The 14296-nt window shown below is 39.6% G+C and overlaps 2 protein-coding genes across 8 annotated transcripts in view; both read left to right on the top strand.

Moving 5' to 3' along the window:
• The window catches only part of LOC150068921 (olfactory receptor 7D4-like), a 72230-nt gene extending 69345 nt beyond the window's left edge, over positions 1 to 2885 (top strand). For 4 of the 7 annotated variants that reach the window (XM_090342184.1, XM_090342174.1, XM_090342165.1 and 1 more), the window contains 2 exons: positions 1145 to 1219; positions 1877 to 2885. In XM_090342184.1, coding sequence (XP_090198310.1) covers positions 1203 to 1219; positions 1877 to 2885 — 1026 coding nt within the window. In that variant the 5' untranslated portion in view covers positions 1145 to 1202. Of the gene's footprint in view, position 1; positions 131 to 168; positions 265 to 1144; positions 1220 to 1876 lie in introns of those variants that run through there. The other 3 variants (XM_090342190.1, XM_090342198.1, XR_016537122.1) reach the window with 3 other exon arrangements.
• Positions 2886 to 8557: 5672 nt separating this feature from the next.
• On the top strand, positions 8558 to 9571 carry LOC150068920 (olfactory receptor 7D4-like). The gene has a single exon (XM_090330296.1). It carries the CDS (start codon positions 8576 to 8578, stop codon positions 9569 to 9571), a length of 996 nt encoding a protein of 331 aa, XP_090186422.1. The 5' UTR covers positions 8558 to 8575.
• Positions 9572 to 14296: the final 4725 nt, after the last annotated feature.

The following is a 14296-nucleotide window of genomic DNA, read 5'->3' as shown; positions in this document are numbered from 1 at the left end:
GGTCATAGGATTCCTGTGAGTCACTGTAAAACCAGAGATGAGAGCAAGACAAAATTTCAGATCCACCCATGAATTCAGCTTTTCCAGTGCAAGAGGAACTTCAAGTCAGAGTGCCAGAAATTTTAGCATAGGGGTTTAAACTTGATCGCTTTTTACCCTCCACCTCTATTTCCCATCACATCATCTTTTCAAATCTCACCTGTCAGCCAGCTGCAGATTCTAATCTCACTTTGGACTACCTCTGGATGCTAGGAGGGACCACAGGTAACCCATCATTGCTCTCAGAACACAAGCATTCCATGCCCAGAGGACTCTCTCCTAGTACCTTTCTCACCCACTTGACAGACAATCAGTCTTTAGTCTACTTCATTCGTAGACATGAAGACTCTCTACTTGCTTGAATCCCTGTCTTTGTAAACACGTAGTTTATAAACAGACATTTGTGTCTTCTTTAGCCTTGATTATTAAACTACCTTAATTGTGCCTAATATCAGTTTTTGTTGTCATATTTTTATAGATGATTTATCCTTTATTCATATTCACTCTTCCCAGTAAGGTCACCTGCTTCTTCCTCTAACAACCACTTTAATTCTATACACCTTTTCTTTTTTTGTTCATTCATTGCACAATGCTCTTGCTTACACATGGGATTGCTTGCTCTCCACCTCTGCATGCTTCAACTCCCATAAGGATCTTTAGGTCCATTCATGTAACTGAAGAAAAACATGACTCCTGGTTGGTTGTTGTGTGTCCTGTCAGAAATGTGTCTGTCTGAATAAGACATCATCATGCTTGTATACTACACTTCATTGATCTACATGGACTTTCATTTTTAATACTTAACATGACATGATTTGGGGTTTACAAATGCATTGAAATTGTATTTTTGGTTGACTATGATTTAAACTCCTAGGCCCATTCTCCCTAGGCAAGTGCTTGAATATTCAGACAATATCTCCAACCCTTTGGGCTTTAGGTTATTATTTATTTAGGGCCTTGCACTTTTCCATGAGGCTGGGCCAACCACGAATCCTAGCTAGAGCTCCTATTTTACTGTGAGTATAGGAGTACATCACTATGGATAGAGTCTCATTTATTATTTAGTTATTTATTTAGTCATTTATTTATTTATGTTTTGCCTCAGCAGGCCTGGAATTTTGATTTTCCCAGCCTCACCCTCCTGATTATCTGAGAAAATAGACATGAGCTACTGCATCAGGTAAGCTATCAGCATTTTCATTGATTCTATGGAACGTGCATTTTATCCAGGAACTCTATCAATGTTCATTCATCCCATAGCCACTGAAGAAAATTGAAAAATGAACAGGATGTACCTTCTCTGTGATTGTTTTTAGACATAGTTGGGAATTGGTTTTTTTCTCTTATTGGTGTGCCTGTCATCATGTTGGTTCATACTGGAAAGAATTCACCTGAATGGCATTTTTTTTTCCTGAAAGATTGCCTTTGGTGAGAAATGGAGCAGTTGGTCAAAAGATGTAAAAATATGCTTGATTTAGGAGAATTCTGTTCAGTGTAAGATGCCATTGTTTAAAATTAACCTTTTAAGATTATCCCAGGGGACTCATGCCTTGTAATACGTGTTTGTAATCCTGGACACTCAGGAGGCTAAGATCTGACATCGGCATTTCAAAGCCTACCCGGACTGAAAATTTGTGAGACTGTTTTCTCCAAGAAACCACCAAAATGGTTAGATGTAGAGGTGTGGCTTAAGAGGTAGAGCATTAGCCTTGAGCATACAAGCTCAGGGACAAAACCTACATCTTTAGTTCAAACCCCAGGACCAGCATACATACATACAGAGACTAACTCAGGGGTAAGATTGTGAATGTGTTTCAATTTGTGTTTGTCTTTGAAGGAGAAAAGCCCATGACATGGAAGGGGAAAATCACACATCAATACCACAGTTTCTGCTCCTGGGCTTCTCAGAGGATCCAGAATTGCAACCTGTCCTCTTTGGGCTCTTCTTGTCCATGTACCTGATCACTGTGCTCGGAAATCTGCTCATCATCCTGGCTGTCACCTCTGACCCCCACCTCCACACCCCCATGTACTTCTTTCTCTCCAATCTCTCTTTCATGGACATCTGTTTTGTCTCTACCACCATCCCGAAGATGCTGGTGAACATTCAGACACAGACAAGAGACATCTCCTACAAAGGCTGTCTCACTCAGTCATATTTCTTTATGATTTTTGCAGGACTGGATAATTTCTTATTGACACTTATGGCCTTTGACCGCTTTGTGGCCATCCGTCACCCATTAAACTACCTGATCATCATGAGCCCTCATTTCTGTGGTCTGCTGGTCCTGGTGTCTTGGCTTCTCATTTTCTGTGACTCCCTACTCCATATCCTACTAATGAAACAGCTAACCTTCTCCGTGGATACTGAGATCCCCCATTTCTTCTGTGATGTAGCTCAAGTTCTCAAGGCCGCCTGCTCTGACACCCTGGTTAATACCATCTGCCTGTACGTGACAACTTTGTTGGTGGGGGTCTTTCCTGCCTCTGGGATCCTGTTCTCTTACTGTCAGATCATCTCCACTTTAATGAAGATGTCCTCTGCTAGCAAGCAAAAAGCCTTCTCCACCTGTGGCTCTCACCTCTGCGTGGTCTCCTTGTTCTACGGGACAGGACTTGGGGTGTACCTCAGCTCTGCTGTGTCCTCCTCTGCCCACAGAAGCATGGTGGCCTCGGTGATGTACACAGTGGTCACTCCTATGCTGAACCCCTTCATCTACAGCCTGAGGAACCAGGACGTGATGGGGGCTTTGGGGAGACTCCTCCGCAGAACTGTATCCTTTCCTTCCTGGATCCCTACCCTCAGCTGTAAATGGAAGCTGCGCTCCTTAAAAACCATTTTGTAAATGTGCATATGCTTTCTTTTTCTCCAATAAAAAGGATATGCCTCTGCATTTTCATCTATTCTGGAAACACCTTTGAATTTACCTATGTGTGTGCATGCACACGTGCATGTGTGGGCTTTTATTTGTTTCTCTTCAACCTCCTATCCTCTTTCCTTCTTCCTCTATTTTCCTTTTCTATATTTTAATTTTTTGAAAGATTTTACTAACACTGATTTTTACATCATATTTCAAATGTCATATTTAGCAAGCAAGTATTCAAGAAGGGAATCTCTATATGCAATCAGTGGCACATAGAGTTTTAGGAAATAATTAAAATTAAGTTGAGGGTTTGTACTTCCTGAGGCTTGAACTCAGAGCCTTTGTGCCATCCCTGAGTTTTTTTTCCCTCAAGGCTAGTACTCTCCCACTTGAGCCAGAGCTTTGCAACCAGGTGGTTAATTGCATATAACATACCCACAGACTTTCTACTTGGTCTGACTTCAAATCATGATCCTCAGAACTCAGACTCCTCAATAGTTCAGAATATAGACATCAGCTACCACCACCACATGCTGAAATCATCTCTAAGTAGTTGTCCAAAGAGGCTTCATTTTAATGGGCCCATTTATGAGTCCAATGCCACTTGATCAATCTCACCTCTTCCAGAAAGTGAACTCAATAGACCAACAGGATTTACTTGGGAGTGAAATCCTGGAAGGGCAACTAACTCTCCCTCAACATGGCTAATAGGGAAATGACATATTTCCAATGTTACTTGTAGAGCCTTTTAAACATTAGTCAGAAAGCATGAAGTTCGGGCCAGGGTGGTGGGGTGGGGTGCAGATGGAAGTGGGATGAGATGGAGGTGGCATGGGTAAATAATGTTATTATTTATTTGTTTAATTTTGCTAGTCCTGAGGACGAACTCAGAATGTACAATATTTCTGGACATTCTATGCTATACATCAAATATGTATGTTTTATCAGGCCTTGTAGATATGTTAATACCAAGCACATAACTTGAAAAAAACCACAAAAACTCAAAATACTATTTGAAAATGGGTATATGAATCCATGAGAACTTGGAGGCAGGAATAAATCTGTTCAAAGTGCACTGCATAGTGTCACCATTTTACCATTTCATATTACAAATGTAAAAAAAAGATCAAAAATAGAAAATAGAAAATGATGCTTGAAAGTTTATGATACTCTTCTCTCCAATTAATTTATCAAAAAGCTGCCAGTGGAGCAGTGTCCCAAGTGTTAGAAGGCTACCTATGAGCCAGAAAGCTTAGGAGTAGTACCTAAGTCTTGAGTTCAAGCCACAAGACCTGAACACACACACACACACACACACACACACACACACACACACACACACACACAAACACACAAAACTAGGCTATCATTTCATTATGATATAGAATTTCCTTGGTATATTCCAAGGATTTTAATTTTTAGTACAAAATAATCTATGTGAAATAATCTATGTGACAATGTTAGCAGTAGCCAATTCATGGGAAAAAATTCAAATGTCTGTGAACAGAAGAATGCCAGATTTATACACAATGAAGTATTATTTAATTCTACAGAAAATGACATTATGTCATTTATAGAAAAACATGGATTGAATTATAGACCCTCAGGTGAAGTGAAATAATCCAGGTTCAGAAAGATAGAGTATGTCTTCTTTTCTATGAAAAAAAATCTAAGTTTATAGAAAAATGAAAGCTCATTATTTTTGCAGTGAATAAAAATGAATGACTTCTCTATGCCATAATATTTCAGATGAGAAATAACTCTTTTTATATCTCCAGATATTCTTGAAGGGCCTTGCCATGGATCAATGAAACCTGGATTTTATCTCTTCTAGAAACAACTAGGTCTTCATGAAATTTCTTGTGACTTTTAGATGAAACCAAAATAAAAAGAATTAAATTCCATTTGAACAAAATAAATCTATCATTCCTATTACTGTCTAAGCTAAACTGAATTTGGCTTAATTTTTCCCATACTTCCATCTTCTTTTGAACTCCAGAGATCAAAAATATTTGGAGAATGGAAAAACAACTGTACAATTTATTTAATGAGGAGTTCTGATAATGCTACCATTAACACACTAGAAACATTAAACAGGTCCCCATTGACCATCCCCTGTAATTGTCTGATTCTAGGTTCCATTAAGAAAAAAAAAACAACAGGGTTTTTGAGGACAGTTTCAGTTACTGTTATCAGAGCTGTGGAATATCTTTGACAAGCACAAAATCAAGTGAATTAAAAGATAAAGGAAATAATGTGAGTCCTTGGCATGAGTTTTGAAACAGAAAGAATAGGAATGAATCTAGTTTGTGAAGTATTTTAATAGGTAGTCCTTTAGACCAAATGGTTTGGATTTCACAAAATCTATTTTTTTTCCTCTCAACTTTTTATTTTGTCTTGGTCATCATGCTCTAGAATCTGGACTGGCTTTCCTCATGAGGTATGTTCTGTAGAGTTTTCAAATATTCTCCATTCTTCCTTCTATGTGGACATCTTTCTTTGCATTTCCTATCATCAGTTATCTATTACCTATACTCATCGCTGTTTCTTTTTGTCGTTAACAATCCCTATAATTATCAGGACAAAAATAAATTGCATGGCTTTGTGCCTGTGGGCTCACACCTGCAGTCCTAGTGGCTCAGTGGGCTGAAAACTCAATGATCACAATTAACCACCAAAAAGACAGAAGTGGAGCTTGGACAATGCCCAGATCCTAACGTCAAGCCTAGGGCAGAAAAAAATATATATATATATTATGCCTATCCTGAGGCTTTAACTCAGGGCCTGGGCACTGTCCCTGAGCCAATCTGTGCTCAAGGCAAGTGCTGTATCACTTGAGCCACAGCACCACTTCCAGCTTTTTCTGAGCAGTTTGTTGCCTGAATTATTTTTTGCCCTAGCTGGCTTTGAACTGCAATCCTCAGATCTCTTCCTCCGAGTAGCTAAGATTACTGTTGTGGACCACCAGTACCCAAGAAAAAAATAATTATCATCCTGTCATTGTAGCCAGAAGAGATTAGACTGTTATACTTAGGAAAATTTGCTTTACTTGTGTATATTAACTTCTAAAAACAATGGGGCTTTGTCTTCACATTTCTATTGATGGATTTTAGTATATATTCCTCAATCCTATTCATACCTATTACTTTTTCTACCCTTCCTTCCTCTCTTGTGACATGAACACTATAATGATTTAATTCATCTATTCTTGTACAATTTGGTTTTCAAACATCCATTCTTCATTTGGTTAGGATATTGTCATTGTGAAATCATGGGCTCAGATTTAGCTGCTACCACAGGAGGACTGATAGTAAACTTTTCCAATCATTTTCCTATCATGATAACATTTATAATTAATATATATATTGATTTACCATAGGTAGTGATAAGATTAAGCAACACCCTCATGTTACCAGCCTGCTGATCACAGAGTACAGAACAAAATGCATTTAATTCAACTTGTTCCAGTCAGTTTCATGGTGTCTGTCCCCCAAAATGCAGTAGAGATGGTGTTTAATTGTTTTGTAATAGCCTTGGCCTTTTGCTCTCAATCTTGTGTGTGTGTGTGTGTGTGTGTGTGTGTGTGTGTGTGTGTGTGTGTGTGTGTGTGTGTAGGGTGTGTGCCAACACTGGAGCTTAAACTCTGGGCCTCTAGCTCTTGTCTACCTTGTTTGGCTGAAGGCTAGTGCTCTACGACTTGAGTGTCAACTTCACATCTGCTTTTTTGGTGATGACTATAAAAATAGAGTCTCACAAGTTTTCTTCTCTGGGCTGGCCTTGAGCCTCACTCCTCAGATCTCAGCCTCCTGAATAGCTAAGATTGCAAGCATTAGCCACAGTGCCCCAGTTTTCAGTTCTTTTGATACTGGTGACATTTGTGGTTTTTCACCTCTTACCAAGTCATGGGATGCATGTGACTCACTGATAGAAGCAAAAGATGAGAGCAATACAAAAATCTCAGATCTACACATGAACCCAGCTTTTCTAGTATAAGAGGAACTTCGACATAGAGTGCCTCAAGTTTTACTGTAGGGGTTTAGATTCGATCTCTCTGTCAGTTAGCCTCTACGCCCCTCAAACCATCTTGTCAAATCCCTTCTGGGGTCCAGCTCCACATCTGTCAGCCAGCTGCAGATTCTATTCCTCCAGCTTGGAATGCCTCTGGGTGCTAGGAGAAAGCACAGGTGAGCCATCTTTGCTCTCAGAGCACAGACATTCCATGCCCAGAGGATCCTCTCCTACTACCTTTATCACCCACTTGGCAGGCCACAGTCTTTAGTCTAGTTCATTAATTTCCACTCAACTGACATGAAGACTCTTGCCTTGCTGTCACGGTAAACCCATAGCTTACAATCTTGCATCTGTGTCTTCTTTCACCTTGATTATGAATCTATATTAATCATGCCTAATAACAGCTTTAATTGTCACCTTTTCAAAAATGCATAATAGGTATTTTATTCATATCCAGCCCTTCCACTAGTCACCTGTGTCTTCCTCAAGATGCCCTGTTAATTCTACGTTTTCGTTTCTTATTTATCGGTTGCATAATGTTCTAGCTTCCACATGTGATCACTTCCTTTCTGCCTCTGCATACTTTAAGTCACAAATGGATCTCCTGATCCATCCATTATCCTGAAGAATGACATGCCTTCTTGTTTCAGAAACCTTGAAGTTCATACTTTTTTGATTAACTGAGGATTGAACTCTTTAGACTCATCCTTGCTAGGCAAGTGTTTGAGCATTCAAGGCCCATTGCCAAGCCTTTTGCCTTTTGGTTATTTTTGAGAGAGCATCTTTCAGTTTCCCCTAGGCTCACTGTGAATCTCCTGGTTATATCTCCCATTTGACTGTGGTTACAGGAGTATGTGTACCCAATCTCAGCTTATTAATTTATATAGGTTCTCATTTATTTGTTCATTTTTCCCCACGCTATAGTGCAACTTCTGTTTTCCATACCTCTATATCCTGCATATCCAAGATAATAGAGGAGAACTAATGCATCAGATAAGTCTTCAATGCTTTAATCGATTCCACCAGACATACCTTTAACTCACAAACGCTGCTGATTGAACTCAGTCCATAGCCTGTGATGAACACTGACAAATGAACAGATGACCCCCCCGGATAGGTGTCAGAGATGGTTGAGAACTGCTTCTCTTATCTGTGTACCTGTCACTGTTTTGGTTCTTATTGAAAAGAATACACACAGAAGGCATTTTTTTTTTCTGAATGATGATTCCTCAGATGAGAAATGGTACAGTTGCTCAAAAGATGTGACAGATGGATTCCAATGAAGAGAATGCTCTCTTGGCTGGCTGTTTAGTATAAGACAAACAGCTCAGTAATCCTGGTACCAGTCATTCATGCCTGTAATCCTAGCTAGCCCAGGCTGAGATGGGAAGTTCATGGTTCAAAGCCGACTCAAGCAGAATACAGGTGAGGCTCAAGTGGTAGAGTGCTAGACTTGGGTGGATAAGCCAAACGAGTTTCAAGGCCCTGAGTTTATACTATGGCCTGGAACACTCAAACACAGGAGCATGTGTATATGCACACACACACACGCACACACACACACACACACACACACACACACACACACACACACACACACAGATATTAACACAGCTGATGAATGAATATGTGATTGTCTTTGTAGGAGAAAAGCTAGTAACATGGAAGGAGAAAATCACACCTCATTAAAACAATTTCTTCTCCTGGGCCTCTCAGATGACCCTGAACTCCAGCCCATGCTCTTTGGGCTCTTCTTGTCCATGTACATGATCACTGTGCTTGGAAATCTGCTCATCATCCTGGCCGTCACCTCTGACCACCACCTCCACACCCCCATGTACTTCTTCCTCTCCAACTTGTCCTTTGTGGACATCTGCTTCACCACCACCACCGTCCCCAAGATGCTGGTGAACCTCCAGACCCAGAGGAAGAACATCTCCTACCCAGAGTGCCTCACTCAGATGTATTTCTTCATGATGTTTGGTGGAATGGATAATTTCCTATTGATCATAATGGCCTTTGATAGATTTGTGGCTATCTGTCACCCATTAAACTACCAGGTGATCATGAACCCTCACTTCTGTGGCCTCCTGGTCCTGGTGTCTTGGCTTATCATGTTCTGTGTCGCTATGCTCCATATCCTGCTCATGCTTCCCCTGACCTTCTCCATGGGCACCGAGATCCCCCATTTCTTCTGTGAACTAGCTCAGGTTCTCCAGGTGGCCAGCTCTGACACCCTGCTCAACACCATCTGCCTGTATCTGTCAGCTGCTTTATTTGGGGTCTTTCCTGCCACTGGGATCCTGTTCTCTTACTGTCAGATCCTCTCCTCTTTAATGAAGATGTCGTCCACTGCTAGCAAGCACAAAGCCTTCTCCACGTGTGGTTCTCACCTCTGTGTGGTCTGCTTGTTCTATGGGACAGCCCTTGGGGTGTACCTCAGCTCAGCTGTGTCCTATTCTCCCCACAGAAGCATGGTGGCTTCGGTGGTGTATGCAGCAGTCACCCCCCTGCTGAATCCCTTCATCTACAGCTTGAGAAACAAGGATGTGGAGAGGGCCCTGGAGAGACTGCTAAGAAGACTTGTCGCCTTTCCTTTCTGGACCCCTACCCTCAGAACGAAATGGAAATTGTGGCCCTTAAAGCACATTTTGTGAATTTCTATACACTGTTTTTCTCTAAGAAAAAGATCGTTCGGCAATCATGGTGCCCTTTTAGTTTGGAAAGTTCATTCCATGAGGTTCCCCCTCTGCCAAAGATCATGACACTCCAGAAACATTACAAGAAAACATCATCATCTGTCACTTTCAAATATTTGTTTATCAATGTAAAAATGTGGAATTATATTACTTTGACTTTTAGGAATTACTAAATTATTTGTGTACTCCTATCCTTGTGGACACTCACTAACTCCTATTAATGGTATAAAACAACAAACTTCTTATTTGTAGTTTATGAAGTGTGTCATTTCTGATGTTTCCATACTAGATAGTATTTTTTTATGTGTGCTGGTGCTAGAGCATGAACTAACAGCTTGGACACCACTCCTGAACTTTTATGCTCATACTATTGCTCTACTATTTGGTCCACAGCTTTATTTCAAGATTTTTGGAAATTTCTTGGAGAAGAGTCTCACCGACTTTCAAATCTAGGCTGGCTTTGTACTGTAATCCTCAAATTTCAGCCTCCTGACTACCTAAGATTCCAAGAATGAACCTTCATTCAAATTCACTTTTTTTTTTAGGAACCTGAATATTGTTTTCCTCCTTGATATTCTTTCCCAGCACTAATATATACGGACAACAGTAGCTTTCAGAGAGTGGCAAAGACAAAAACAGAGACAGACAAATAAAGAAAGACAGGGCTGGAGGGAGGGAGAGAAGAGATAAAGAAAGGAGGAAAGACTGAATGGTAGGAAGCAGAAAACAAGAAGGAAGGAAGGAGAAAGAAAGGGAAAGAAATACAGAGATCTGCTGACTTCAACACAAGACAGCATGATGGAATACTAGAGTGGAAGAAATGCGAAAAGTGGGGAGGGAGAAATGCAGTGGGGATCAGGGATCAGAGGTTCATTGGCTCTTGAGCCTTGAGTTCCAGTAAGCAAGCTTCTTTATTTGGCTTAGTCCAGGGAAGGTTCTCATGGGTGGGTGCAGGAAATAAGTCCTCTATACTGTTCTGACAAGCACAGAGACAAACAAGAGTTGTGTGAATAACCAGCTTCCTTATTGTTTTGAGAGTGACAAATCCAAACATGTATTCTACTTCATCTAGCTCTCAAGGTCCAGCTGTCAACCCTTCCATCACTAAGGAAAGGGGCCACATTCCAGCCTATTATCCCACTCCAGAGCTGTCTTTTTTCACTCTTCCATGGCCAGGGGTAGAGTTCCAACCACCCAAACCTTCTCAGACATCATAGCTCAGCTTCCAAGTTCCCTATATTAGACAGTGGTTACCAGGTGGCTCTGGAAAAAGATGTCAATGGGGAGAAAATTACATCGATTGGAAGAATGGGTTCAGGAGCTCCAATGCACCTCAGAACCACCATAAATGATGATATATTGAGTTCCTGAAAAATGCAGAGCTTATGTGAAGAATTTTGACCGCAAATATGATATGTAATTGTATAAGGAAATAGACACCTGTCAGATTTAAGCATTACAGAATGGGAAATACAGCTGTACATTATACTGTATGCATCAAATATATGTAATTTATCAGGCCATGTAAATAAGTTCATACTAGACTGATAATTTTTAAAAGAACACCTAAATATACTTTTCAAATAGATATAGGAGGGGAGACTCAATGGAAGCCTTGTGGCAGGGGCAAATTTGTTCAAAGTACACTGTCTATATGTATGGAAATATTGAAATATTACAACACTACCACTCCATATTACAAATCTACCAAAATTCAAAAATAGAAAATATTTTTAAGTGGGGAGAATGTACAATGAAATGGGGAGAATATAGATTAAAAAGTGGCAAAATATAGGTTGTTAAAAATGGTGATGATGATAATGATGATGGTGATAAGGGGATGTATATATCTATGATTTTTCACTGTCTTTCCTATAAAAACTAAAGTTCAGGCCTGATACTGGTGGCCCATGACTGTAACACTTGCTTCTCAGGAGATGGAGTCTTGAGATTGTTAATTTATTATAACATAACATTTGCTGTGGGTATATTCCAATGAATTAATTTTTTTTGCCAGTCCTGGGGCTTGAATTCAGGGCCTTGCCACTGTCTTTGAACTCTTTGTTCTCAAGCCTAGTGTTTTGCAACTTGAGTCCCAGGGCCACTTCTGTTTTTTTCTTAGTATGTGGTCCCAAGGAATCAAACCCAAGGGCTTGGTGCATGCTAGGAGAGCACTCTATCACTAGGCCACACTGCTGGACCTGAATTAAAATTTTCATACAAAAAGTACAAATTTGCCATGTGCGGTGGCTCACAACTGTAGTCCTAGCTACTCAGGAGGCTGAGATGAGAGGATCAAAGTTCAAAGCTAGCCCAGGCACTAAAGAGTATGAGATTCTTATTTCCAATTAACCAGTAGAAAACCAGAAGTCGGACTGTGGCTCAATGTGTAGGGCGGTAGCCTTGAGCTTAAGAGCCCAGGGACAATACCCAGGCCCAGAGTTCAAGCCCCAACAAAAACAAAACAGAAAATGTCCAAATTTATGCTGTGAACAATAGACAATTCACGGAACCAGTCCAGATTTCTATAAACAGATGAATGGATAAAAATATATTGAAAGGCCGGGAATTTGGCCTAGTGGTTGAGTGCTTGCCTAGCATGCACGAAGACCCGGGTTCGATTCCTCGGTGCCACATACATAGAAAAAAGCCAGAAGTGGTGCTGAGGCTCAAGTGGTAGAGCTCTAGCCTTGAGAAAGTCCAAGGACAGTGCTCAGGCCCTGAGCTCAAGGCCAGGACTGGCAAAAAAACAAAAACAAAAACATATTGAAAGGCCTCATATCTAAAACATATCAACAACTAAAAAAATTGAATCACTTCCAAACTAATCTTCAAAGAAACAACTAGCCCATTAAAAGATGGGCCAAAGACTTAAAGAGAGACTTCTCTGGAGAAGAAATAAGAATGGCCTATACACACATGAAGACATTTATGATTTCTCCTTCTCTATGTTATTTCTCATCTCTTTTGTTGTCCCTTGGTTATTCTCACAGTGCTACAATATCTTACCATGTTTTCTAGTATATCGTATATTTGATTATTTGTTTATTTGAAATAAGAGCAGAAGGGGGAAACAAGATGAGTGGAAGGGGAGGAGGAGGGAAATGGGCACAAAAACTGTAGAAGGGGTATCAATGTGTGTAAAGTAATGTACCTTCTATCTGGCAAATATAACTGTAACCCTATTAATTACAATAAAAACATGTTGAGCTCTATAAACAGATGAGTATTATTTAGTGCAATAGAAAAATGACATTTTTATCATTTGTAGAAAAAAACAGGTTGAACTGTGGACTATTAGATTAGGTGAAATAATACAGAAAGAGGTATATACTATGTCTTTCTTCCTATGCAAGAATACTCTAGATATATGGAAAAATGACACTCATTATTTTTTCAATTAATGAAAAAATGTTGTCTTTCTTTCATATTGGATAATATTTGGATGGCAGGCAAACCTCTTTATCTCCAGACATTTCTCTAGAGACTTAACAATATACCAAGGATACCTGGATTTTTGTCTCTTCTAGAAATAAGTGTTACTTAATGAGATTTATCATTATTTTTAAATAAAAAACAGCTAAATTCCTTTGGAACAAAATAAATCTGTTAGTTTAATTGGCTGTCTAAACTGACAAATTTGGCTGCAATTTTTTTTCATACTTCAGTCTTCTTGGTACCATAGAGAACTAAACTATTTAGAGAATGTGTTAATGCAACTATTAACACACTAGAAACATTAAACACATCCCTGTTGACCATCCTCTGTAACTGATTTAAAACCCCAACTGGATACCTGCAGACAGATTACATACAGACTTTCTGTTACGGTTACCAGAGACTTACGATGTCTTCATGGAATAAAAAATTCAATGAATAAGAAGGAAAAGGAAAAAAATAAGTGAGTTATAGTGAGTTATAAAATTTACTTCAGACACAGAAGTAATGGGAACAAATTTTTATGTAGTGTTTAGGTATGAAGTCCCTATCCTTAGGGAAAAAAGATCCAGTTGCACAAAATGTACTATTCCCTCCCCTATCTTTTTATTTTGTTTCCTCCATCATCCACTGGAACCTAGTCCATCTTTCCCCACATGTTCTGCAGAGCCTTTTAACTTTCTTCACTCTTTCTTACACATTGTCATTTTCCTTTGTGTTTTCTGTTGTTAGTGGCCTGTTTATTAACTGTATTGATTGTCACATGCTTTTGTTCTTGTTAACAATCCTTATAATTTTGTAGCAAAAAAATTACATGGCTGAGTGCTGGTGGTTCATACCTGCAACTGTAGCTACTCAGGAAGATGAGGCCTGAGGAGGACAATTTGAAGTCAGACTAGATAAGAAGTCAATAGGCTTTTTACTTCTAGTTAACCATCAAATAACCATGAGTGGAAATGTGGCTCAAGTAGTAGAGCACTAGCCTTGAATGGAAAAGTTCAGGGACAATACCCACCCAGTCCCTGAGTTCAAGCTCAGGGTTGATAATGTGAAATAACAATTGAGTTCAAGTAAATGAGTTGTACTATTAAAAAAAGGACAAATTTGTATTATTTATAACATTAGTTTTTCAGGACAGAATTGTAACCTATTCGTGTGTGTGTGTGTGTGTGTGTGTGTGTGTGCAAATATGTCTGCCAGCACTTATGTTTACACTCTGGGCCTGGGCAATGTGCCATATCTCTT

The sequence above is a fragment of the Megascapheus bottae genome, chromosome 1 (assembly GCF_031878675.1).
Source record: "Megascapheus bottae isolate mThoBot1 chromosome 1, mThoBot2.hap1, whole genome shotgun sequence".
NCBI lineage: Eukaryota > Metazoa > Chordata > Mammalia > Rodentia > Geomyidae > Megascapheus > Megascapheus bottae.
Note: the sequence above shows the minus strand (reverse complement) of the source record. Positions and strands in the feature narration are given on the sequence as shown.

What these genes read in the sequence shown, in the direction of transcription:
- LOC150068920 (XM_090330296.1), top strand. Translation starts at nt 8,576, where the DNA reads ATGGAAGGAGAAAATCACACCTCATTAAAACAATTTCTTCTCCTGGGC.